Consider the following 25,627-nt stretch of genomic DNA (forward strand, 5'->3'; position numbering starts at 1 on the left):
TGGATCAGGCGAAACGCTTCATTGGTAAATAAACAATAATTACAGCCCTGAAACTAAGACTGTTTGTTTCTTCGTCGATTCCCTCGCAGGACTCCACAGCAGCAGTTACCGTAATGACTCGGAATAATCTTCTACTCCACTCCATGGTGTCAGACCAAGCATTTACAGCAGCATTTTCAGTTTTCGTAGTGAATATAACAGTCTCGATTTTCATCACAGCTAATTCATCGGCAGACGTCTTTTTTAATAGCTATTCGATACAGTGTGATCATATATTTAAGGTCCTTTGGGGCAAATTTTAGGCAGTCCTCAACTGCCAAATACACTAACGAGCTGTAAGTAGAATACAACGTGGAATAATCATATATTCGAAGCACTATTTACTGCGTTGATTATACGTGAGAGGTTGAAATTGCATGGGTGATCTGGAACCTGATACCATTTCAGCATACAGATTTGCATTATCAGATACATTATGCAGGAACACTCATGTAATAATTTTTCATTGTGCTTTATTGCGATTTGTATAAAAGAAAAAAGTACAAAATTACATTAGCGCTAACAACTGAAGAAAATGGTAGGTTTTCAGTGCGCCGTTGCCCTTTTACGAGGCAGCGAGGTGATGATGAAAAATGAGAGCGTAGAAATCTCAGGATACAGCCTGGAACGTAAATCAATGTGTAAATTAATACAACTATTACAAGTGAGTAAACTACAATGAATATTAGTTTCATTTCCTGTTTTACAAGATAAACAATTTTTATTATGAATTAGTAGTCGATGTGCATTTGAAGCTTTCATAAATGTACGTTTCCCGAGATTCAGCTGCAAATTGCAGCATTATGCAAATGGAATACAGTGTCAATAATTGATTAACAACTAGGCTGACATTTTATTTATCTACGAATAAACATTTCAGTGTAATTCTTTCTGATTTATACATGTAAATACGTATATGTAAATCGGATTACAAATATGAGATGCTCTAAAAGCTTCTTTTTTGAATAGTCATCAGTATTTTGTTTGACCCAATTTTGTGTTTCATCTGGATATGACTTGGGTCAGTGCTATCGTATAAAGGTTGCTACTACGCTCACCACTTTCAGTTTCTGTATTACATGGTGGCTTTCATAATTTTTACTCTCTGCTGCTCCTTCAGTATTAAGTTAATTGTGCCTAAATTCCTTATCATAAATGGTATAAATATTTTTTTCTTTCTTCGTTTGGTACTTCATGTACACACTAAATTTTCAATAAGCTTCTCTGGTATCAGATTTATTTTTAAGGCTCTTTCGTTTTCCCAGTTTCCCACCGTTTCAGTGTCACTTCCACCTAATGCCGTGCTTCGGGAGTAGAGTTTAAGATCTGAGGCGCTTGCGCATTCTGCTTAAAAAATTCTGCAGCATCGTCTGTCTATCCCAGAGCTTGCGGGTTTTTCTCTTATGTTTTTTATTCGCATTTGGGATTTTTTTTTTCATTTCGTCATCAGCGTACCAGTTAAAGTGCAGTCGTGATGTACAGAAAACATATTTTACACCCCGTTTAACACACATTGTTTGTCTTGATTTTGCCTTTCTATTGTTTCTATTTGGTACTTGTAACGAAAATACCTTGAAATTATGACTGTTTGGAACACCTCCACAGTATAATAGGCATAATTGTAACGAGTTTTAATGATACGGTAAACACTAGTTCTTTTTATTACATCACTTAACAGGACTCTTCCTTCCGTACCTTTAACCTTTCGTGGTACGTTAACGGTAGAGCATGTTGCAGATGAATGGTTTGCAGCACAATATGTGTTGTTATCCGAAACGTTTCGTTGAGGATGCGGTAACATGAAGTGCTATCGAAAGAACACAGCATCACAGTCACATTACAGTAATGTTCCATCTTGTTGTGAAGACTCTCATCTGCCTCTAGATGTTGAGAAATACAGTCTTAAAATGTTCATTTAAAGTAAAAATGTAGTTGTCCCTGAATACGGGACTACTAAGTCACAAGTTGAGTGAACCATGGGGTGGCGAAACGCAACGACCAAATACGTTAAGACGATAACATTCGAGAAAGAGCTGTACTGGGATACTACTCCTGTATGTAGAATCTATATAGTCAGGCATTAACAGGAGACATCGAATACAAATCTAGGGTATGGATATGGTCATATATTTGTTTGACTTGAGGAAAAGTTCAGTTGGAGCACTCAAGAATGAAGATGACAAGTACTTGAAAGCGCTCCAGATGAAAGGTATAAGATATGAGGGGTCGTTAGAGAGTAATAGAAAATCTTGTTCGTGTTATGCTAACTTGCACAAGATGAATGAAGTGCTTCCTCTATGTTGTTATGTTGTATCGACCATTGGCAGAGAATACAGTTAATGTTAGTTGAAAGTTTTGAGTTGTCTGTTATCTGATCGGCGATGAAAGACTGTAAACTAACGCTGTTCCTAATGTAGTACCTGTATACAAACACGTAAACATTCTTTCCTTGCTTCGCTCTTTAATAAGAGAGAGAGTTGTTAGCATTTATAATAATTTTAAAGTTTTAAACGTAACTGTCATCTCTGAGGTCGTTAATCAACTACTTCTTGATGCCTTATCGCGAGAAACGCTGAAAAGTGGTAGGATATTTGTGTAACACCAACGTTTGATGAAACCACCAATACAGTGAAATATAATGTAACGCACTTAAATAGAGTACAACATAAAACTGTTTGAATGGGCTATAACTGAACAATCACTAGTGTCAGTCCCAACGGCCTGAATCGTAGGGGCATCCACTTGGAACGGGTTAACAAGACATGAACATACAGTTCAGCGGATGGTAGATGCCAGGCGGAATGGGACTCATAGGACTATATTAAGAAGGTACAACTCATCCACCGAAGAGCTCGGTAATATGTCTCATCCGAAAGGTTCTGGAGTATTTGTCATCTGTCTGGGCAAACTACCAACGTCAATTAACGGAAAATATAAGGAAAACATAAAGATAGGCTTTGTAAATCTTTACACACTTGTTTAGTCAATGCGATAGTATTACAGAAACGTTTCAATATGTGCAGTGGAAGACGTTACAATAATTCTGAGTGCGTCACTCGAAGACTTACTCTTCAGATTTCGAGGGTTGACGTTCTATTACAAGAAAAGGAACTTATTAACTTACTACTTCCTGCAACATAATTTCTTGGAAAAGTGATTTGTATGTGAAAATGACCGTTGTCTTTCCCCTTTTAAGTCAGTTCTTTGCCGTTACTCCAATGAGTGGATTCAATCCATAAAGTGTGACTGGGAAGTAAAGTGAAGCAACCATTTTCTTCACTGAGCTGAAAATCTTTGCAGGTCTGAAATTTCTTTCGGAAGAAGTAGAAACTGTAAAAATTGATTCGACAGTGAATTTTCTGACTATTCTTTCTTCATATTCCTTGGTTATCCCACTGCATTGCAACTTTAAAGACAGGTACAGTCTTACGAACCTTTTGTTTTTCGAAACCCAGTCAGAACATTCTGGCACATTTTTTTCATGCTTTCGCTCGAGAACACATGCATAGAGTTTGCGAGTTACCGTTTTGTCCTATGCAAGGTAACACTGAAAAGAATGTCTATTGTATCTTAGAAAATACAGGCCATAACATTTCATAAAATCGACTTTTTTTTCAAGGTCATCGGCATGCAAAGAATATTTCGATTGATTTTGCATTTCAGGAGTGAAGAAGAAGACAAGTATCTCACCTATAGTAACAGCTTGATTCATAAAATCAGCTAGATTCATTTCTTAAACAGTCCACACATTTTTGAGAAATTTCTATTGTTATTAACTTCTCATTAGTATTCAACAAGCAACGCACCTTGGACAAAGATTTCTCACAACTAATTCTTCGTCCTAACGCACCATATTCCCTCTGCTATGCCTTTGCTGTCAGCTGTTTCACACACTTTTCGCACCTGATTGTTCGACACAACATTGTAACTTTTCCTGATGCTTCCGTCTGCTGGTGCGGCTTTCGGTCATCCTCCATGCGGATCATCTTCAATGAAAGTACAGAAACGTTGAATTTAGTCATCCATTTCTTAATTAAAGTGAAGGAGCAGACTTATTAGCGAGAAAAACTAACTTTGAATCGATTTTCATTAGAAATAACCAGTCCGAAACAAAGGCTACTCTGACGACTCGGTATTCGAGTTTTTACATTAGAACGAATCAAACGCAGTGCGTCTACTTCAAGGCGACGTATAAAGAAAAAATATAAAAAAATCTCACAGCTGTTGTTCAAACTTCAGTTACGTTACTGCGTGATACGTACCAACGTTACAGATAGAAAAACTTTTCCGCAGATCAGATTCACACTTTATGTTTCTGTGCAACGTTTACCAACTAAGGCAGAGAACTTGATGTCGATACTAACCAGAGAACTTGACACCTTGTCATCGTTCATACGCCTCGTTAATATCCAATGATAAATTCATGGAGATGAACTCTGAGACATTGTTCCCACACGTTGTTTGTAAAGACAGAGCTGTATGACGCTGTCAGCTGGGAGACATCGAAGGGTTATTGAACCAACTAATCCCAAAAAAATTTCTTTTTCCGCGACCAATGACACCTTTCCACTTGATATATGATAGTTCCGTCTTAATTGTGTCTGCAGGATGCTGATGACTATAACGGGTACGTGTATACTTTCGTGCCATATTTATGTTTTGTGGAGATGAATGAAGGCACAGGGTGAAACCTGGCTCCAGTACGTAGCCTTCATGTCTAGAACAGAGCCAAGCAAGAGCGTACCTGTGATCTGATCTACGGGTTGGGGAGACAACTCCGTTTAGTGAAGAATGGTGGAAGTCTTTTAAAATTTCACGACAAGTGGTTCTTGGTACTCTCGCTATTACTCAGTATCTACTACATGTTCCTCATATCATCAAACTTATACTGAATTGGTACATCCGTTTGTGTGTTGGGACATGATAGGGGAGGATGCGAATTTGCTCTGTGAAGATAATTATTCCTGTGGGGTGGAGGGGGGGGGGGCTGATGGTGCAGGGCTAATAGTGTCTATTCTATTTTATTCTTCATTTTGTACGTCTACATCCGCAGGACCAAATTGAGGAGCAAATCTCCAAGGTCATTGAACGTGTCGGTACATGAAATTACAACATAAGAGTAATAACAGAAAAAATATAATGTTTATGAACCCAAAAAGAGACAAGCCATAAGTTTATGTAAACGCAGTCAACAATATAACATAGGAATCAGTTTAATTTTTCAAGGAACTTCTCGGAGGAATAGAAGGAGTGACCCATGGGAAAAACGTTCAGTTTAGGTTTGAAAGCGCGTGGATTACTGCTGAGATTTTTGAATTCTTGTGGTAGCTTATTGAAATTGGGTGCAGCAGTATATTGCACACCTTTCTGCACAAGAGTAAAGGAAGTGCGATCCAAATGCAGATTGATTTTCTGCCTAGTATTAACTGAGTGAACGCTGCTAATTATTGGGAATAAGCTGATGTGGTTAACAAGAAATGACCGTAAAAAATATAGATATTGAGAGGCCAATGTTAGAACACCCGGACTAGTGAACAGGGGTCGACAACAGGTTCGCGAACTTGGACCACTTATTGCCTGAACTGCCCATTTCTGAGCCAAAAATATGCTATGGGATTGGGAAGAATTACCCCAAAATATAATGCCATACGTCAGAAGCGAATGAAAATAAGCAAAATAGACTACTTTTCGTATCGAACTATCACTTACTTCAGTAACAATGGCAGCATTAAGTTTTTAAATAAGATCCTGAAAGAGCGCTTTCCACGACAGTTTAGTATCTATCTGAATACCTAAAAATTTGAACTGTTCAATTTCACTAATCATATGCCCATTCTGTGAAATTAAAACGTCTGGTTATGTTGAATTATATGTTAGAAACTGTAGAAAACAGTTTTACTGTGATGTAGCGTTGGTTTATTTTCTACAAGCCACGAACTTATGTCATGAACTGCACTATTTGAAACAGAGACATGGCTAGATCATCATCAACGGCCCTCAATTCATGAGAAACTGCAGAGAGAGGAATGTAACCAAGGAGACTGGTGCAAAGTCTGCTCCCCTCGATGGCCAAATACTGTCGGTGAAAACTTACTTTCATTTTCATGATACGAACTGGCTGCCTCAGAGTCGAGCGCTACTGGACTACGAACGTTATAACCCCAGCAACGGAGGCGAGTACATGTTTCGTTAACGGTAAAGCAAGAACAAATTGAAGATGCTGGTGAGTGTGTCCTTTCTCCCATGTATGGGAGAATACCACAAGAAGACCGATATCTCACCATCAGTGCCTGCAGACGGCCACGGAGTACTGCAGGTAGCCTTGTTCGGGACCTTACTGCAGCCACTGGAACAGATGTCTCCAGACACACAGTCTACAGACGACTGAACAGACACGGTTTATTCGCCCGGAGACCTGCAAGGTTCCAAATGATTGGAAAAGAGCACAGGTAGTCCCAGTCTTCAAGAAGGGTCATCGAGCAGATGCGCAAAACTATAGACCTATATCTCTGACGTCGATCTGTTGTAGAATTTTAGAACATGTTTTTTGCTCGAGTATCATGTCGTTTTTGGAAACCCAGAATCTACTATGTAGGAATCAACATGGATTCCGGAAACAGCGATCGTGTGAGACCCAACTCGCTTTATTTGTTCATGAGACCCAGAAAATATTAGATACAGGCTCCCAGGTAGATGCTATTTTTCTTGACTTCCGGAAGGCGTTCGATACAGTTCCGCACTGTCGCCTGATAAACAAAGTAAGAGCCTACGGAATATCAGACCAGCTGTGTGGCTGGATTGAAGAGTTTTTAGCAAACAGAACACAGCATGTTGTTATCAATGGAGAGACGTCTACAGACGTTAAAGTAACCTCTGGCGTGCCACAGGGGAGTGTTATGGAACCATTGCTTTTCACAATATATATAAATGACCTAGTAGATAGTGTCGGAAGTTCCATGCGGCTTTTCGCGGATGATGCTGTAGTATACAGAGATGTTGCAACATTAGAAAATTGCAGCGAAATGCAGGAAGATCTGCAGCGGATAGGCACTTGGTGCAGGGAGTGGCAACTGACCCTTAACACAGACAAATGTAATGTTTTACGAATACATAGAAAAAATGATCCTTTATTGTATGATTATATGATAGCGGAACAAACACTGGTCGCAGATTCTTCTGTAAAATATCTGGGAGTACGGAACGATTTGAAGTGGAATGATCATACAAAATTAATTGTTGGTAAGGTTGGTGCCAGGTTGAGATTCATAGGGAGAGCCCTTAGAAAATGTAGTATATCAACAAAGGGGGTGGTTTACAAAACACTCGTTCGACCTATACTTGAGTATTGCTCACCAGTGTGGGATCCGTACCAGATCGGGTTGACGGAGGACGTAGAGAAGATCCAAAGAAGAGCGGCGCGTTTCGTCACAGGGTTATTTGGTAACCGTGATAGCGTTACGGAGATGTTTAATGAACTCAAGTGGCAGACTCTGCAAGAGAGGCGCTCTGCATCGCGGTGTAGCTTGCTCGCCAGGTTTCGAGAGGGTGCATTTCTGGATGAGGTATCGAATATATTGCTTCCCCCTACTTATACCTCCCGAGGAGATCACGAATGTAAAATTACAGAGATTAGAGCGCGCACGGAGGCTTTCAGGCAGTCGTTCTTCCCGCGAACCATACGCGACTGGAACAGGAAAGGGAAGTAATGACAGTGGCACGTAAAGTGCCCTCCGCCACACACCGTTGGGTGGCTTGCGGAGTATAAATGTAGATGTAGATGTACACTCATGCTCATAAATTAACGATAATGCTGATACATGATAAAACAAAGCTCTGGTGGGTGGTTTGCAGGTTTAAATCACCTCGGGGTATGACCATGCGGTGCATTTTACCTGCGGTCGTCGCACGGTGGCGCTGACAGCAGTCCACATACGCAGAGGTGTGTTGGTGCATGTCAGAGTACTGTGCAACGAGTAAGTGTGCAGACGTTTTCAGACGTGCTAATGGTGACTGTGAGTTGAAAATGGCTCAAAGAACACATATTGATGACGTTATGAGGGTTAGAATACTAGGGCGACTGGAGGCTGGTCAAACACAGCATGTCGTAGCATGGGCCCTCCGTGTGCCACAAAGTGTGATCTCAAGATTATGGCAACGATTCCAGGCGCTACAGTACGGGACGTCCACAGTGTACAACACCACAAGAAGACCGATATCTCACCATCAGTGCCTGCAGACGGCCACGGAGTACTGCAGGTAGCCTTGTTCGGGACCTTACTGCAGCCACTGGAACAGCTGTCTCCAGACACACAGTCTACAGACGACTGAACAGACACGGTTTATTCGCCCAGAGAGCTGCAAGGTGCATTCCACTGACCCCCGTCACAGGAGAGCCCGTAAAGCCTGGTGTCAAGAACACAGCACATGGTCACTGGAACAGTGGTCCCAGGTTATGTTCACGGATGAGTCCAGGTATAGTCTGAACAGTGATTTTCGCTGGGTTTTCATCTGGCGTGAACCAGGAACCAGACACCAGCCCCTTAATGTCCTTGAAAGAGACCTGTATGGAGGTCGTGGTTTGATGGTGTGGGGTGGGATTATGATTGGTGCACGTACACCCCTGCATGTCTGTGACAGACGAACTGTAACAGGCCAGAATGTCCTCCTTTTCAGGGGTGCAGTGGGTCCCACCTTCCTCCTGATGGATGATAACATACGGGCCCACTGAGCTGAGTGGGCTGCCATAGTGGAGGAGTACCTTGAAACATCTACAGCTACATCTACATGGATACTCTGCAAATCACATTTAAGTGCCTGGCAGAGGGCTCATCGAACGACCTTCACAATTCTCTATTATTCCAATCTCGTATAGCGCGCGGGAAGAATGAACACCTATATTTTTCCGTACGAGTAATTTCCCTTATTTTATCTTCGTGATCGTTCCTCCATATGTAAGTCGGTGTCAACAAAATATTTTCGAATTCGGAGGAGAAAGTTGGTGATTGGAATTTCGTGAGAAGATTCCGTTGCAACAAAACGCCTTTCTTGTAATGATTTCCACCCCAAATCCTGTATCATTTCTGTGACATTCTCTCCCACATTTCGCGCTAATACAACGTGCTGCCTTTCTTTGAACATTTTTGATGTACTCAGTCAGTCCTACCTTGTAAGGATGTCACACCGCGCAACAGTATTCTAAAAGAGGACGGACAAGCGTGGTGTAGGCAGTCTCCTTAGTAGGTCTGTTACATTTTCTAAGTGTCCTGGCAATAAAACGCAGTCTTTGGTTAGCCTTCCCCACAACATTTTCTATGTGTTCCTTCCAATTTAAATTGTTCGTAATTGTAACACCTAGGTATTTAGTTGAATTTACGGCTTTTAGATTAGACTGATTTATCGTGTAACCGAAGTTTAACGCGTTCCTTTTAGCACTCATGTGGATGACCTCACACTTTTCGTTATTTAAGGTCAACTGCCACCTTTCGCACCATTCCGATATTTCTTCTAAATCGTTTTGCATTTTGTTTTGATCTTCTGATGACTTTATTAGTCGATAAACGACAGCGTCATCTGCAAACAACCGAAGACGGCTGCTCAGATATCAGGTGAATGGAGTGGCCTGCCTGTTCTCTAGACCTAAACCCCATCGAGCACGTCTGGGATGCTCAAGGTCGACGTATCGCTGCACGTCTTCACACCCCTAGGACTCTTCAGGAGCTTCGACTCTGGTGCAAGAATGGGAGGCGATACCCTAGCAGCTGCTCGACCACCTGATACAGAGTATGTCAACCCGCTGTGCGGCCTGTGTACCTATGCGCGGTGATCATATCACATATTGTTGTCGGGGTACATGCGCAGGAAACAGTGACGTTTTGTAGCACATGTGCTTCGGGACGGTTTTGTCAACTTATCACCAATACCGTGGACTTACAGATCTGTGTCGTGTGTGTTCCCTATGTGGCTATGCTATTAGCGCCAGTTTTCTGTAGTGCCACGTTGTGTGGCACCACATTCTGCAGTTATTCCTGATTTATGAGTATGAGTGTAATTTAGAGCTATTTGTTGTTGTTGTTGTGGTCTTCAGTCCTGAGACTGGTTTGATGTAGCTCTCCATGCTACTCTATCCTGTGCAAGCTTCCTCATCTCCCAGTACGTACTGCAGCCTACATCCTTCTTAATATGCTTAGTGTATTCATCTCTTGGTCTCCCTCTATGATTTTTACCCTCCACGCTGCCCTCCAATACTAAATTGGTGATCCCTTGATGCCTCAGAACATGTCCTACCAACCGATCCCTTCTTCTAGTCAAGTTGCGCCACAAGCTCCTCTTCTCACCAATTCTGTTCAATACCTCCTCATTAGTTATGTGATCTACCCATATAATCTTCAGCATTCTTCTGTAGCACCACATTTCGAAAGCTTCTATTCTCTTCTTGTCCAAAGTATTTATCGTCCATGTTTCACTTCCATACATGGCTACACTCCATACAAATACTTTCAGAAACGACTTCCTGACATTTAAATCTATACTCGATGTTAACAAATTTGTCTTCTTCAGAAACGCTTTCCTTGCCATTGGCAGTCTACATTTTATATCCTCTCTACTTCGACCATCGTCAGTTATTTTGCTCCCCAAATAGCAAAACTCCTTTACTACTTTAAGTGTCTCATTTCCTAACCTAATTCCTTCAGCATCACCCGACTTAATTCGACTACATTCCATTATCCTCGTTTCGCTTTTGTTGATGTTCATCTTATATCCTCATTTCAAGACACTGTCCAGTGCCTTCAACTGCTCTTCCGAGTCCTTTGCTGTCTCTGACAGAATTACAATGTCATCGGCGAACCTCAAAGTTTTTATTTCTTCTCCATGGACTTTAATACCTACTCCGAATTTTTCTTTTGTTTAGTTTACTGCTTGCTCAGTATACAGATTGAATAACATCGGGGATAGGCTACAACCCTGTCTCACTCCCTTCCCAACTACTGCTTCCCTTTCGTGTCGCTCGACTCTTATAACTGCCATGTGGTTTCTGTACAAATTATAATAGCCTTTCGCTCCCTTTATTTTACACCTCCCACCTTCAGAATTTGAAAGAGAGTATTCCAGACAACATTGTCAAAAGCTTTCTCTAAGTCTACAAATGCTAGAAACGTAGGTTTGCCTTTCCTTAATGTAGCTTCTAAGTTAAGTCGTAGGGACAGTACTGCCTCACGTGTTCCAACATTTCCACGGAATCCGAACTGATCTTCCCCGAGGTCGGCTTCTACCAGTTTTTCCATTAGTCTGTAAAGAATTCATGTTAGTATTTTGCAGCCGTGAGTTATTAAACTGATAGTTCGGTAATTTTCGCATCTGTCAACACCTGCTTTCTTTGGGATTGAAATAGAGCTATTTACAAAGAGTAAATCTAGAAAGACAGTAAAGAATGTCATGTAAAGTGGACGGCTTACCACAGAGTGCAGTTAGTGCTTGCCGTAGAAACCTCCTCCGTAGCCTCCTCCGTAGCCGCCCCCGTAGCCGCCCCCGTAACCGCCTCCGAAGCCGCCGCCGTAGCCGCCCCCGAAGCCACCGCCGTACCCGCCTCCTACGACGACGGGCACGGGGTGCGGGACAGTGACGGGGTAGGGCTGAGGGACGGGCACGGCGACCGGCCTGGGCACGGACACGGGGTAGGGCCGGGCTACCGGCACGGGCACGGGCTGAGGCACCGGCACAGGAACAGCACGGGGCACCGACACGGGCACCGCCTGGGGCACCGGCACGGGGACCGGCCGCGTCACCTCCACTGGCTGTGGTACGGGCACCGCCACTGGCCGCGCCACCTGCAAACAGGCGTGCCAACCTCACTCGGATGTCCAGAACGTCACATGTCGCTAGAAGAAGCCGCCGGCACTGCCACGAGTAGCATTCATCTCACACTAGGTGAGGAGAATCCTACGTCGTAATGACGTAACGCTACGTCATCGTGACGTAAATCACTTAAATCGACTAAATGTGTACGTATATCGATCTTTGCAGTTGTACCGATAACGTTAAAGCTAAATGTAAATACATGTGTACAAACGAAGTGGCAGGAGTTGTGTGATATGCTCATCCCAGCTGAATGAATTGTTGTTTGGTTGGTTGGTTGGTTTGGGGAAGGAGACCAGACAGCGAGGTCATCGGTCTCATCGGATTAGGGAAGGATGGGGAAGGAAGTCGGCCGTGCCCTTTGAAAGGAACCATCCCGGCATTTGCCTGGAGCGATTTAGGGAAATCACGGAAAACCTAAATCAGGATGGCCGGACGCGGGATTGAACCGTCGTCCTCCCGAATGCGAGTCCAGTGTCTAACCACTGCGCCACCTCGCTCGGTCTGAATGAATTGTTAAATGTAATCCCAACAATTTGCGATGTTATTGTGTATTTTTGAACATAATTAATGTCTGAGCGAAGGAGCCATATCGAAATAAAAAAAAGCTTGTCATTCTTTTTAAATCTGATGAATCGTGCATAAATCGTGTTGACAGAAAAGTGAAGTAATTAATTATTAAGCTGCAATCCAAAGAAAGTGGGATGTTATTGCGTGTTTCATGAACGTAACGAATATCTGAATGAAAGAATCATAACCATAACGAAAGTTAAAAAAGTGTCTAGTCATGTTTTCAATCCGATTAATACTGAATAAATCATGTGGATAAAAACATGAGATAGGAAGAAATTAAAGTGTTTGGAATTTTTATAAAATCCAATGAATTGTACACAATTCATGTGGGCAGAAACGTTAAACTGAGAAATTGAAGTGGTTCTGAAGATACTTCCGAATGTTGCTAGAAACATTAAACCATCTAGTTCCATTTAATTTTGACTCTGTGTTGTAAATCAACTAAGAAAGATAGTGAAATCTTTCAGACTATCTTCATGGATCTGCTCGAAAGTACTCTCATCTCCGTTAGAGCCCATGTTCAGTACGACGTACACGGTAGCAACACCGGACAATGAAAGCACATAAGCAAATAACAATTCAGATTCAAGATGCACACAACAGTCGATATATACAGAATGCACACAACTGTCGATAGCACAACTCGTGAAACTCATGATGACGCGTGCCTACATCACTATGACATAGGGCTCTCCTCACCTAGCGTGAGATGAATGCTACCCGCACCGCCACTGGCCGGGCCACCTGCAGCAAATCCTTCCGACGTCACTCAGATGTCCAGTACGTCACAAGCCGCTAGTACAAGCCACGAGTCTCCATCACTAGCACCAAACGGGCTGAATCACCTCCACTGGCTGGTTGTGAGAACGGGGCGCAGAGCGATGGAAATGCACCTCGAATCTACGTCCAGGAATCCAGAATTATGTTTTCCAAGGTTCTCCTAAGTCTGACGAAGTTTCGAGACTGTAGATCTTTAAACTTGGAAAACGAAAAGGGTATGTGTGCTAAATGAACAAATGTAGTCCATCGTTTGGATGATGGCATGGTACTGTTCGCCTCTAGAGTAGATAAACTTCGATAAGGAGTAGAATAATGTAATATAGCAAGTTTGGGAGTAGGACAAAAAATAAATTTTGATGAAACATTGTCAACGTTACTAGGTACAAACTAATTACGAGGACAATGAAACATCTGGGGAGACCTCGTATTTAAAACAGCTGAATGCAACGATTGGATTGACTGGGAAGAAAATAAACAGAAGAGCGAAAATGCCCTCTAATTTTCTTGATAATGTAAATAGCACTAAGTTTGTAAAAGTTGAGAGTTTTGTGTTATGGACTCTTAATGCGGGAACCCATCCAAATACCTGAATGAGATTTTCACTCTGCAGCTGAGTGTGCGCTGATATGAAACTTCCTGGTGGATTAAAACTGTGTGCCAGACCGAGACTCGAACTCGGGACCTTTGCCTTTCGCTGGCAAGTGCTCTACCACGAGAGCTACTTCTGCAAGGTTCGCAGGAGAGCTTCTGTAAAGTTTGGAAGGTAAAAGACGAGCTACTGGCAGAAGTGAAGCTGTCTGGGCGGAGCGTGAGTCGTGCTTGGGTAGCTCAGTTGGTAGAGCACTTGCCCACGAATGGCAAAGGTCCCGAGTTCGAGTCTCGGTCCGGCAAACAGTTTTAATCTGCCAGGAAGTTTCATATCAGCGCACACTCCGCTGCAGAGTGAAAATCTCATTCTGGAAACATCCCCCAGGCTGTGGCTAAGCCATGTCTCCGCAGTATTCTTTCTTTCAGGAGTGCTAGTTCTGCAAGGTTCGCAGGAGAGCTTCTGTAAAGTTTGCAAGGTAGGAGACGACGTACTGGCAGTAGTAAAGCTATGAGGACGGGGCGTGAGTCGTGCTTGGGTAGCTCAGTTGCTAGAGCACTTGCCCGTGAAAGGCAAAGGTCCCGAGTTCGAGTCTCGGTCCGACACACAGTTTTAATCTGCCAGGAAGTTTCATCCAAATACCTGATTGCTTAGTAAGAGATAGAGAAATCTGTATTTGAAATTAACGAGAGGTACAAATGGCTCTGAGCACTATGGGACTTAACATCTGAGGTCATCTGTCCCCTAGAACTTAGAACTACTTAAACCTAGCTAACCTAAGGACACCACACACATCCATGCCCGAGGCAGGATTCGAACCTGCGACCGTAGCAGTCGCGCGGTTCAGGACTGCAGCGCCTAGAACCGCGTGGCCACCGCGGCCGGCGAAGGGGAGGTACAAAAGACACACTTGTGACTGTAGCGAAAATTAAATGTAAGAGTATGGGACATATAGCCAGAATGGTGGATGATACAGGAGTGTCCCTGTCTGGTTGCAATTGATAATGAAGGACCTAGTTGACGGTGTAACTGAAAATAGGTAGATGGCACAAGAAAACTTGCAACAACAGCATGGAGGTCTATGGTTGAATACTGTAATTTGTGGAGAAGTCTCGAGGGGGAGCAGTGAATGTCAGAAGTCTGATGGTTATGACGACTAGCGGTATCGGCCTAGTGTGTCAACTGCTGGAGAACCTCTCTCGAAGGGACTGTGCAAATAAATTGCCAACAGGCAAGGGGCGAGCTGAAGCACCTTTCCACCGCTTGCGTGAGGCAGAGAAGACCTGCTAGACACTTACGGTCTGCACGTTGATGGCTGGTCCAGCGGCGGCTGCTAGTCCGACGCCTCCAAAGCCACCTCCGATGCCGCCTCCGAGGCCATATCCGCCTCCGAGGCCGTAGCCGCCTCCCAGTCCGTAGCCACCTCCGTAGCCGCCCCCGTAGCCACCCCCGTAGCCGATGCCCAGGAGGCCCCTCTTGTCCTGCTTTTTGCCGGTCTCCTCCGCAGGCTGCCCGCTCGTTGTCTGCTCTGCGGCGATGGCGGCTGCCGCCAACAGGGTCACAAGCTGCGGGCAAAGAGCTTCTCGTAAAGAAGTGTCCCAGTCTTTTTACTATGCTGAAAAATGGAAATGAGCGTATGGCATCCTTGGCCGGGAGACCCCATTCGGGGAAGTTCGGCCGCCAAGTGCAAGTCTTATTTCATTCGACGCCACATTGGGCGACTTGCGCGCCGGTGATGAGAATAAAATGAAAATGGGGACAGCATAACACCCAGTGCAAGAGCGGAGAAAATCTCCAACATGGCCGGGAATCGAACCCGGGCCCGCTTGCATGGGCGGCAAGCACGTTACTACCCAGCTAAGGAGGCGAACTTTATTATGCTGAAAGTTGGAAACAGCTGCCCAACGAAGGTCGTGACGATACGAGAAAGCTTTTACGCAAAAAAAATTCTATGCAATGACTTTTTAAGCGAACATAATGAAACAGATCGTTTTATAGTAAACTTACCAGATGTGGGCTGCGAACTAATCATTCACTCTTAATCTAAGAATAGGTTGCAACAAATTTTCTCGACTGATTAAAATTGTGCACCATACTGGGGCGTTACTCTAGAGTTAGGCTTTCATGAGGAACTCTTCACCAACTGAGCCATCTGAACATCTTTCACAATCTGACTCAAATTTTCATTCTGGCAGAATGATTATTCTTATATAGGGTGTCCCACACAGGACAGGTAGGCCTCACGTACCGGTTAATCGTCTCTAGACGATTTGGTTGTGAAGTGCCAACACTGTCTCGAAACTTGGTTACACTACATTTCATCGGAAAGCTGAGTACAACTGTGTGTCCGCGCATCAGTGAGAAGCTCGAATTGTTGAGTTGTTACAGAAAAGGGGAAGTTTGCATTGGAACAGCTAACTGATATTGTCGAGTGTTACATAAAGACAGGCTCCAGCAAGCACTGTAAAGAAATGTTTCAAGCGAAGTATCCTGGTAGGAAACTCCCCACGACCAGCACTGTTGAAGATTTGTACAAGAAATGGAGGGCTGTAGAATCCGTTCAGAATGTCCAGATCAACAGGTGCCCGTCAGTGAGGACTCCTGAAACTACAGAGAGATGTCGCATGGGCAATACGAGAGTCCCTGCAAATCGGTAAGGAGGTTAAAGCAGCAGGTTGATGTCTCACGCGCATCGTGTCGCGTCTACTAAAAGATATATAATTAAAAGCCTATCGTGCGAGTGCCGTGCAAGAATTGAAATTTGAGGATTAGGAAAATAGAGTTCATTACTGTATCTGGCTGTTATCATCAACTGCTAACGGTTACTTGGAACACTTGATTTACTTCATGTCAGATGAGTCCTGATTTCATTTGTCAAATTACGTAAACTCACAGAACTACAGAAACCGGTCGCAGGACAACCGACATCTTCTGTATGAACAACCTCTCCAGTCAGAGATGATAGGTATTTGGTGTGCATTGTCCGGCACGCGCATTATTGGCCCACTACACACACATCAAAAAAGTTTTGCATCACCTCGGTTCCAAGAGTTCCGGAACCTGTACAGAAAATTTGAATAGAGATCAACATAAACATCATTTCCGCCATTTTTATTGATCATGAAAGCCACACATTGTATGTTGCACCATCAACAGCGAGACCTTCAGAGGTGGTGGTACAGATTGCTATACACACCGGTACCTCTAATACCAAGTAGCACGTCCTCTTGCATTGATGCATGCCTCTATTCATCAAGGCGCTGTTGGTCCAAATTGTCCCACTCCTCAACGGCGATTCGGCGTAGATGCCTCAGAGTGGTTGGTGGGTCACGTCGTCCATAAATAGTCCTTTTCAATCTATCCCAGGCATGTGCGATAGGGTTCATGACTGGAGAACATGCTGGCCACTCTAGTCCAGCGATGTCGATATCCTGACGGAAATTATTCACAAGATGTGCACGATGGTGGCGCGATTTGTCGTCAATGAAGACGAATGCCTCGCCAATATGCTGCCGATGTGGTTGCACTATCGGTCGTAGTATGGCATTCACGTATCGTACAGCCGTTACAGCGCCTTCCATGATCACCAGTGGCGTACGTCGGCCCCACATAATGCCACCCCAAAACAGCAAGGAATCTCCACCTTGCAGCACTCGCTGGACAGTGTGTCTAAGGCGTTCAGCCTGACTGGGTTCCCTCCAAACACGTCTCCAACGATTGTCTGGTTGAAGGCATATGCGAGACTCATCGGTGAAGAGAACGTGATGCCAATCCTGAGCGGTCAATTCGGCATAATGCTGGTTTCATCTGTACCGCGCTGCATTGCGTCGTTGTTGCAAAGATGGACCTCGCCATGGACGTCGGGAGTGAAGTTGCGCATCATGCAGCCCATTGCGCACAGTTTGAGTCGTAACACGACGTCCTATAACTGCACGAAAAGCATTATTCAACATGGTGGCGTTGCTGTCATGGTTCCTCCGAACCATAATCCTTAGGTAGCGGTCATCCACTGCAGTAGTAGCCCTCGGGCGGCCTGAGCGAGGCACGTCATCGACTGTTCCTGTCTCTCTGTATCCCCTCCATGTCCAAAAAATATCGCTTTGGTTCACTCCGAGATGCCTGGACACTTTTTGAGAGCCCTTCCTGGCACAAAGTAACAATGCGGACGCGATTGAACCGCGGTATTGACCGTCTAGGCATGGTTGAACTACAGACAACACGTGCCATGTATCACCTTCCTAGTGGAATTACTGGAACTGATCGGCTGTCGGCCCCCTCCGTCTAATAGGCTCTGCTCATGTATGAGTGTTTACATCTTTGTGCGGGTTTAGTGACATCTCTGAACAGTACTACTGGTGTGGTTCCAAGATGGCCGCCGAGTAAATGACGCCAGAAACCATTTCCAGAAAGTTAAGTGATTTAGACAGGAATATAATTTAGTTTAACGCCGACAACAAATTAAATACGTGCATTAGTGTATCGTTTAGTCTTGCCATTAAAGGTTTGACTTTTCTTTGCGTATTTTTTCAGAAAACACGAAAAGATCGTAACTTCGCGAAGTCGCGCTTAGGCTTAAATTTTGTAAACGTGTTTGTTTATTGTTTCACGGTAATTTAACTAGTTTCACGGTAACAAATAAGTAAACTACCGTAAATAGCGTATAACTTCATTGTTTTAATACAGATTTCAGAAAAACAGCGTAACTTTATATCAGAAACTTCCATATATACATTTGTTTATAGGCCTAATTCTCGTAACGTTTTTGGAGAATCAAAGTTAAAGTACCTCGTTTAAATGTCCTTTTTTTTCATTCAATCGAGTGAAATATATAATAAATAGCGTATACCTTCATTGTTTTAATACAGATCTCAGAAAAACAGCGGAATTTTAAATCAGAAACTTGCTTATATACATTTGTGAATAGGCTTAATTCTTGTAACGTCTTTTTTGATTTTCGGTAATTTAATTGATTTATTCTAGCTAAAGTATTATTTTTGCCATGAGTGAGAAGTGCCTGACTTGCCGTAGAATTGTTAGTTCCGGGGTTTGGTGTGATGGATGTAGTAGTTTTTTTCACTGGGGGGGATTGCAGTGGCGTGGGTGTTGGGAAAGTGGATCAGGCTCATCAGTGGTTATGTAGGATTTGCAGCAGAGATAGGAAGATAGTGGAACAGGAGGGGAAAATTGCTGCCCTTCAGGCTGAGCTAGATCAGGCTAGGGAAGATCTGGACAGGATAAGGAGGGAGAAGGGCAAAGAGAGGTGGGAAGTGGCAACAGGTAGCAGAAGGAACAGGCCTAGAACTAAGTCTGACAATTTTGTGGTGAATGTCAAAAATAAGTTTGACCTGTTGCTTCAGTTAGAAACTGATGAGCCTCAAGCAGAGGTAGGTGTAGACAGGACACAACAAACTTTCAATAGGAAATTGAAAAAGAATGTAGGAAAGTCATCGAAAAGGAAGAAAGTTTTGTTGTTAGGCAGTTCTCATGCCAGAGGTGTAGGCCAACTTCTGCAGGAGGAATTAGGACCAGAATACCAGGTCACAAATTTTTTCAAACCAAGTGCTAGTCTGGATCAGGTGACAGAGGATTTAGGTTCACTCTGTAAAGGATTTACCAGGGAAGACACCGTGGTTATTGTGGGAGGGCCAGGGAACAGCATCGACAGAGATCCTGGGTACAGTATAGAGTGTAACCTGGTAAAGATTGCGTCGGCATCGAGACACACCAATGTTGAATTTGTATCTGTCCTGAGACGCCATGATCGGCCTCATTTGAACTCTTCTGTTGGGAGAGTTAATTTGGAGTTGGAACGGCTGCTTGGGTCGGGTGCGGGGGCTCATATTGGTGTGGTTCCTGTTGATTATCTCAGTAGGTGGGACTATACCAGGCACGGCCTACATCTCAACAGGAAAGGGAAGGGGAAACTGGCTGGGGTAATAGCAGGAAATTTAAGGGGGGGAGGCACTGCCATGAATGGTAAAATACCAGTGGTTACAGGTGTTGGAGCAGCACCTTTTTTAGGATAGGTAAGACAGAAAGATGTCAAGTTCTACGAGAGGTCAGGATTGAAACAAATCTTCAGTTTAGGAAAGAAATTAAACAGCACAATTCTGGCACATTGGATCACCAATCACAGCTATCAATTATAAATTTTCACCAATCACCAGAAATTTTATCTCCACCAAGTTGTATCTCAGTCCTAGGTAATTGCATTTATGAATTAAAGTCACCCAACCCAGTTGACATAATCTGCCTCTCTGAACACCGTGTGACCACTGGTATAGGAACTAGGCCTAAGCACAATGAGAAACTCAGACAGGAGAGTACTGCAAATGTTAGAATAAGGAAAGGTTCTCATAAAAGTATAATTAAAAATAATGTAAGTATATTTCATCAAAATATTGGGAGTTTAAAGAATAAAGTAGATGAGCTTCTGGTTTGTTTAGAAGATTTAGAAGCTGAGAATGAAATAGATATACTATGCCTGTCTGAGCATCACATTGTTACTGATATGGATAAGGTAAATGTAAGTGGATATAAGCTCTCTGCACATGTAATGAGAGAAAATATGGAGAAAGGAGGAGTTGCCATATATGTCAAAAGTTATCATTGTGCAAAAAGTATAGAAACAAAAAAGTTTTGTGTAGAGAAACATATAGAAGCATGTGCCTGTGAGATTAAATTAAATAAAGGCACATTTATAATTGTAACTGTATATAGGTCCCCATCAGGAAATTTTCATCTATTTCTGAAAAATTTGGACTCCTTGTTGTGCTATCTGTCAGACAGGGGGAAGCAAATTATTATTTGTGGGGACTTCAATGTAGATTCTCTGAAAGAGGGTAATAGGAAAAATTACCTTGAAGTATTACTCGGTTCTTTCAATTTGACACCCGTTATTGATTTTCCTACTCGGGTGGTAAAGGATAGCAGCTCACTGATAGATAACTTCTTTATAGACCAAGATAAGTTTAACCAGATAAATGCTCAGCCTGTTGAGAATGGTCTTTCTGATCATGGTGCACAGCTAGTTACAATATATGATATAGCTCCATTCAGCAATACTAAACAGTCCTCCAAAGTAGTACGTTCAGTCAACGATTTAACAATTGCAAATTTCAGGGAAAGCCTACAGCAGTTAGACTGGGATGAGGTGTACCGTGAACCTGATGCCAATTTAAAATATAATTTATTTCATGACATTTTTGTAAATGCATTTGAAAACTGCTTCCCCAAGAAAATAGTTAAATATACTCGTAAGAAACCTTGTAACAAACCATGGCTTACTAAGGGTATAAAAATATCTTGTAACCGGAAAAGGGAAATGTATCTGACAGCAAGAAAGAGTAGTGACCCAGAAACTATCAAAAATTATAAAAACTACTGCGTTATATTAAGAAAAGTTATTAAAAAATCCAGGAGTATGTGTATCATGTCTGAAATCAGCAACTCTGATAATAAAATTAAAACAATTTGGAATATTATTAAAAGAGAAACAGGTCAACCAATGGCAGAGGAAGACAGTATTACCATCAAATTGAATGAAAACTTTACGAACAAAAAGTCAGAAGTTGAAAATATTTTTAATAATCATTTTCTGAATGTTGTGGATATAGTAGGATCCAGGTGTTCATTAGAAGATGCTAGGCTGTTAATGGAAGAGGCCATACCTATGCAATTTGATACAATTGAAATCTCACCCACTTCTCCCTCTGAAATTAGGAAAATAATAAACTTGCTTAAAAGCAAAAACTCACATGGAATTGATGGCATTTCCAGCAAAATACTAAAAGCTTGTTCTCAACAGATAAGTAAGATTCTCAGCCACCTGTGTAATAGCTCTCTGGAACAGGGCATTTTTCCTGATAGACTGAAATATGCTATTGTTATACCTTTGCATAAAAAGGGGGATAGATCTGATGTCAACAATTACCGTCCAATCTCCCTTCTAACAGCTTTATCCAAAATTTTTGAGAAAGTAATGTATTCAAGAGTAGCTTCACATATCTGTAAAAATGAAGTACTAACAAAATGTCAGTTTGGTTTCCAGAAAGGTTTTTCAACAGAAAATGCCATATATGCTTTCACCAGTCAAATTTTGAATGATCTGAATAACCGAACACCACCCATTGGGATTTTTTGTGATCTCTCAAAGGCTTTTGATTGTGTACATCATGAAATTCTGCTAGACAAGCTCAAGTATTGTGGCATGAGTGGGACAGTGCACAAATGGTTTAATTCGTACCTAACTGGAAGAGTGCAGAAAGTTGAAATAAGTAGTTCTCGTAACATGCAAAGATCAGCACATTCCTCAAACTGGGGAACTATCAAGAATGGGGTTCCACAAGGGTCAGTCTTGGGTCCTTTGTTGTTCTTATTATATATTAATGACTTTCCATTCTATATTCATGAAGAGGCAAAGTTAGTTCTCTTTGCTGATGATACAAGTATAGTAATCACACCTGACAAACAAGAATTAACTGATGAAATTGTCAATACTGTCTTTCAGAAAATTACTAAGTGGTTCCTTGTAAACGGACTCTCACTGAATTTTGATATGACACAGTACATACAGTTCCGTACAGTGAATGGTATGACGCCATTAATAAATATAGACCTTAATCAGAAGCATATAGCTAAGGTAGAATATTGCAAATTTTTAGGTGTGTCCATTGATGAGAGATTAAATTGGAAGAAACACATTGATGATCTGCTGAAACGTTTGAGTTCAGCTACTTATGCAATAAGGGTCATTGCAAATTTTGGTGATAAACATCTTAGTAAATTAGCTTACTACGCCTATTTTCACTCATTGCTTTCATATGGCATCTAATTTTGGGGTAATTCATCACTGAGGAATAAAGTATTTATTGCACAAAAGCGTGTAATCAGAATAATAGCTGGAGTCCACCCAAGATCATCCTGCAGACATTTATTTAAGGATCTAGGGATATTCACAGTAGCTTCTCAGTATATATACTCTCTTATGAAATTTGTTATTAACAACCAAACCCAATTCAAAAGTAATAGCAGTGTGCATAACTACAATACTAGAAGAAAGGATGATCTTCACTATTCAAGATTAAATCTAACTTTGGCACAGAAAGGGGTGAATTATGCTGGCACTAAAGTCTTTGGTCACTTACGAAATAGTATCAAAAGTCTGACAGATAACCAACAAGTATTTAAGAAGAAATTAAAAGAATTTCTGAATGACAACTCCTTCTACTCCATAGAGGAATTTTTAGATATAAATTAAGAAAAAAAACACAATAAAATAAAGTTGTTATATTAACTTAAGTATGTTGTTAAATTAACCTAATTATGTCATGTATTGGAAAATTCGACTCGTTCCACATCATTACGAAATATCGTATTCATGATCCATGGAACTAGTATTAATCTAATCTAATCTAATCTAATCTAGTCAAAGGGACTGTGTCTGTGATACAGTATCCACAGTGAACGTCTATCTCCAGGAGTTCTGGGAACTGGGATGATGCAAAACTTTTTTTTTGATGTGTGTATTTTAATCATATCCAGATATCTTTGACTTCCTCTATGCACAGCTAATATTACAGCTGAAGTCAGTATTTCAACAATATAGGGCCACACTCACACATCCAATCAAAGTATGGCCCACATCACCAACGTGTTCCCTGCAGACAGACTTGTCAGTTGTCTCCGGCCTCAAAGTCCGTGGAATTAACATCATGTGCTTTTATTTATAAAAAGCAAAGTGTATGCCGCAATCCTCTCACAATAGACGATCTACAGAACATAACTAGATAAATTAACAACATCACGCCTGCAGAATTACAGCATGTTGCTGGAAAGGTCAACACACGAAGTCAGCGATTCCTGGATGCTCATGGCCACCACTTCTAGTATTTCTTATAAACAGGTAAATGACTGTTTTTTAACGTTACTGTTATCTATTCTTTTTTAGTTAGTTGTTACTTAAATCTCGGGCATGAGGCGTTCCTCTTTCATGTGGGGCACCCGTTACAAGCTAATAATTTCGATAGCACGATTTAGTTCAGAATCCTTGTGTAATGACGAGAATGATTAAAATTCTGTTGGCTGTTAAGTGGATCCGAATTTCCCATAAAGTAGATATAGATGTTCAACGTAGCCTAAGGCCAAAGGCCAAAGCCCTGTAATAAAATTTTCTCATTTGGGTTAAAAATTCCTGTAACAATATTATTCAGTGGAGTAAAGGAATATGGTCATGTCACACTTTTTTATTTGATGCTGAACTTCATTAAATTTCCTACAAGACATTTAGTATTCTCTATCAAAGCAAGAGTTTACTGTAACGCTTGATATAAGTTCTTTGTCGTTTTTAAGAAAAGTGAAGTATTGATAGTAAGAAAAATATATTAAGTATTATGTACGTTGAGAGGAAGCTTTTAAAATACTAACATCTTCAAACAGGTCTCTTCAGAAAGCCGTGGGTTGAAACTCAGACACAATACTTACAACGCACTTTTGTACTCAGAAGACGTTAATTAAGTATGGAATGTGGGTTTTTCAGGTCAGGTTATGACCTAGCTGTAATCCCAAAGATAGTATTATATTTGCTTTTCGGATTTCGAAGCTTGGACGGATTATAATATTTGCCCCAGGACAACTACATAGCTGCATGTTTTGTGTCTTATCGTAAATAATAATACATTTGCTGTAATTTATCTGTTTTCAATTGTCAGACTAATTTCTCTATAAGTATAGCTGTAAATACTATTTTTATGCTTGTACCTGTACTATCTGCAAAAGGGAAAAAATGTATTTTGTAACGATGAAAATGAAATACAACTAATGTACGAGTATGTTAGAAATAATAGAGGGCCCAAGACAGAGTCCTGTGGTACACCATGACCAGTTCTTTCAAATTTAGAATGCCTACCGTTATTTGTTGGACCAGAAAGTGGTACATGTCAATTCTAAAAATGCAGAAAAAGATATAAATCATAAATATCCTGTAATGCTTTTTTATAGTGTTTTAACTTTTGCATGAGAATATAACAGTTTTCTCAGTCAGATGACTTAGCTAAATCACAAATTTATCCATGATTTTTCGAATCGAGTACATCATTTCTCAAGGCGAATATACTGCTTGCAACCGACAGCCATTGTCGGAAACAAAGTGGTTACACACTTCTGTAGAAATACAGCTACACCGAAGTCGTGACAGCAGTCTGCTGAGCGTTTACAAATTTTGTGAGAATAAACCTAGCTCCCTGACAAGCAGAGGTCGTCCCTGCAAATTTCTACACGATTAATAATGAAGCATTAAGCTTTACACTAGTTTTGACTATTAGAAAATTTGTAGGTCTTGAACATTTAGTACATAGAAACTAAGCAGTTGAGAGAGAACTGCTGTGAGACGAAGCTGCAGAACTTGATTAAGAAGGTGAGGAAGAGAAGTGATGTGCTAACTTACCAGGAGAGCCCTCATGTCGGCAGTTGGTTGTTGGTTCCCGGCGCGGTGGGTGGAGGAGGAGTGCCTTCTGCGATCGTCCGCCGGCTTATATAGCGGGGCAGGTGCTTTCACCTCCTTCCTGGCGCTCACGGGCCGTCTCGCCCGCAAGGTGGGGACCAGGGAGGCGGCTCCGAGTGCGTGCCGCTCTGCTAACGAGCCCTCCACGTGGGCCACGCAACGTTCCCACATTCTAAGCGAGCCTCCAAGTCTTCTGCTTACTCTCTGGAGACCTTTTGGCGATACCACCAGAACAAACTGGGACAAGCTGGACAATTTATTCCTTAACTTCCAGAAGACATTCGATAGCGTCCCGT

General features: G+C 42.0%; 1 protein-coding gene across 1 annotated transcript; it reads right to left on the reverse strand.

The window, feature by feature from the left end:
- Positions 1 to 495: 495 nt before the first annotated feature.
- Positions 496 to 25,330, reverse strand: LOC126262712 (acanthoscurrin-1-like). The gene is made up of 4 exons (XM_049959495.1): positions 25,275 to 25,330; positions 15,130 to 15,396; positions 11,493 to 11,864; positions 496 to 661 (listed from the first exon to the last, which is right to left on the reverse strand). The coding sequence occupies exons 1-3, from the start codon at positions 25,287 to 25,289 to the stop codon at positions 11,505 to 11,507; spliced, it is 642 nt and encodes a 213-aa protein (XP_049815452.1). The 5' UTR covers positions 25,290 to 25,330; the 3' UTR covers positions 496 to 661; positions 11,493 to 11,504.
- Between the last annotated feature and the right edge of the window lie 297 nt (positions 25,331 to 25,627).

Source organism: Schistocerca nitens, chromosome 6 (genome assembly GCF_023898315.1).
Source record: "Schistocerca nitens isolate TAMUIC-IGC-003100 chromosome 6, iqSchNite1.1, whole genome shotgun sequence".
Taxonomy (NCBI): Eukaryota; Metazoa; Arthropoda; class Insecta; order Orthoptera; family Acrididae; genus Schistocerca; species Schistocerca nitens.

Excerpts from the sequence above, each read along its gene's own strand:
- LOC126262712 (XM_049959495.1), bottom strand. Across the intron at positions 11,865-15,129 it reads CAGCCATCAACGTGCAGACC|GTGGCGCGGCCAGTGGCGGT; the intron begins GTAAGTGTCTAG and ends GCCTGTTTGCAG.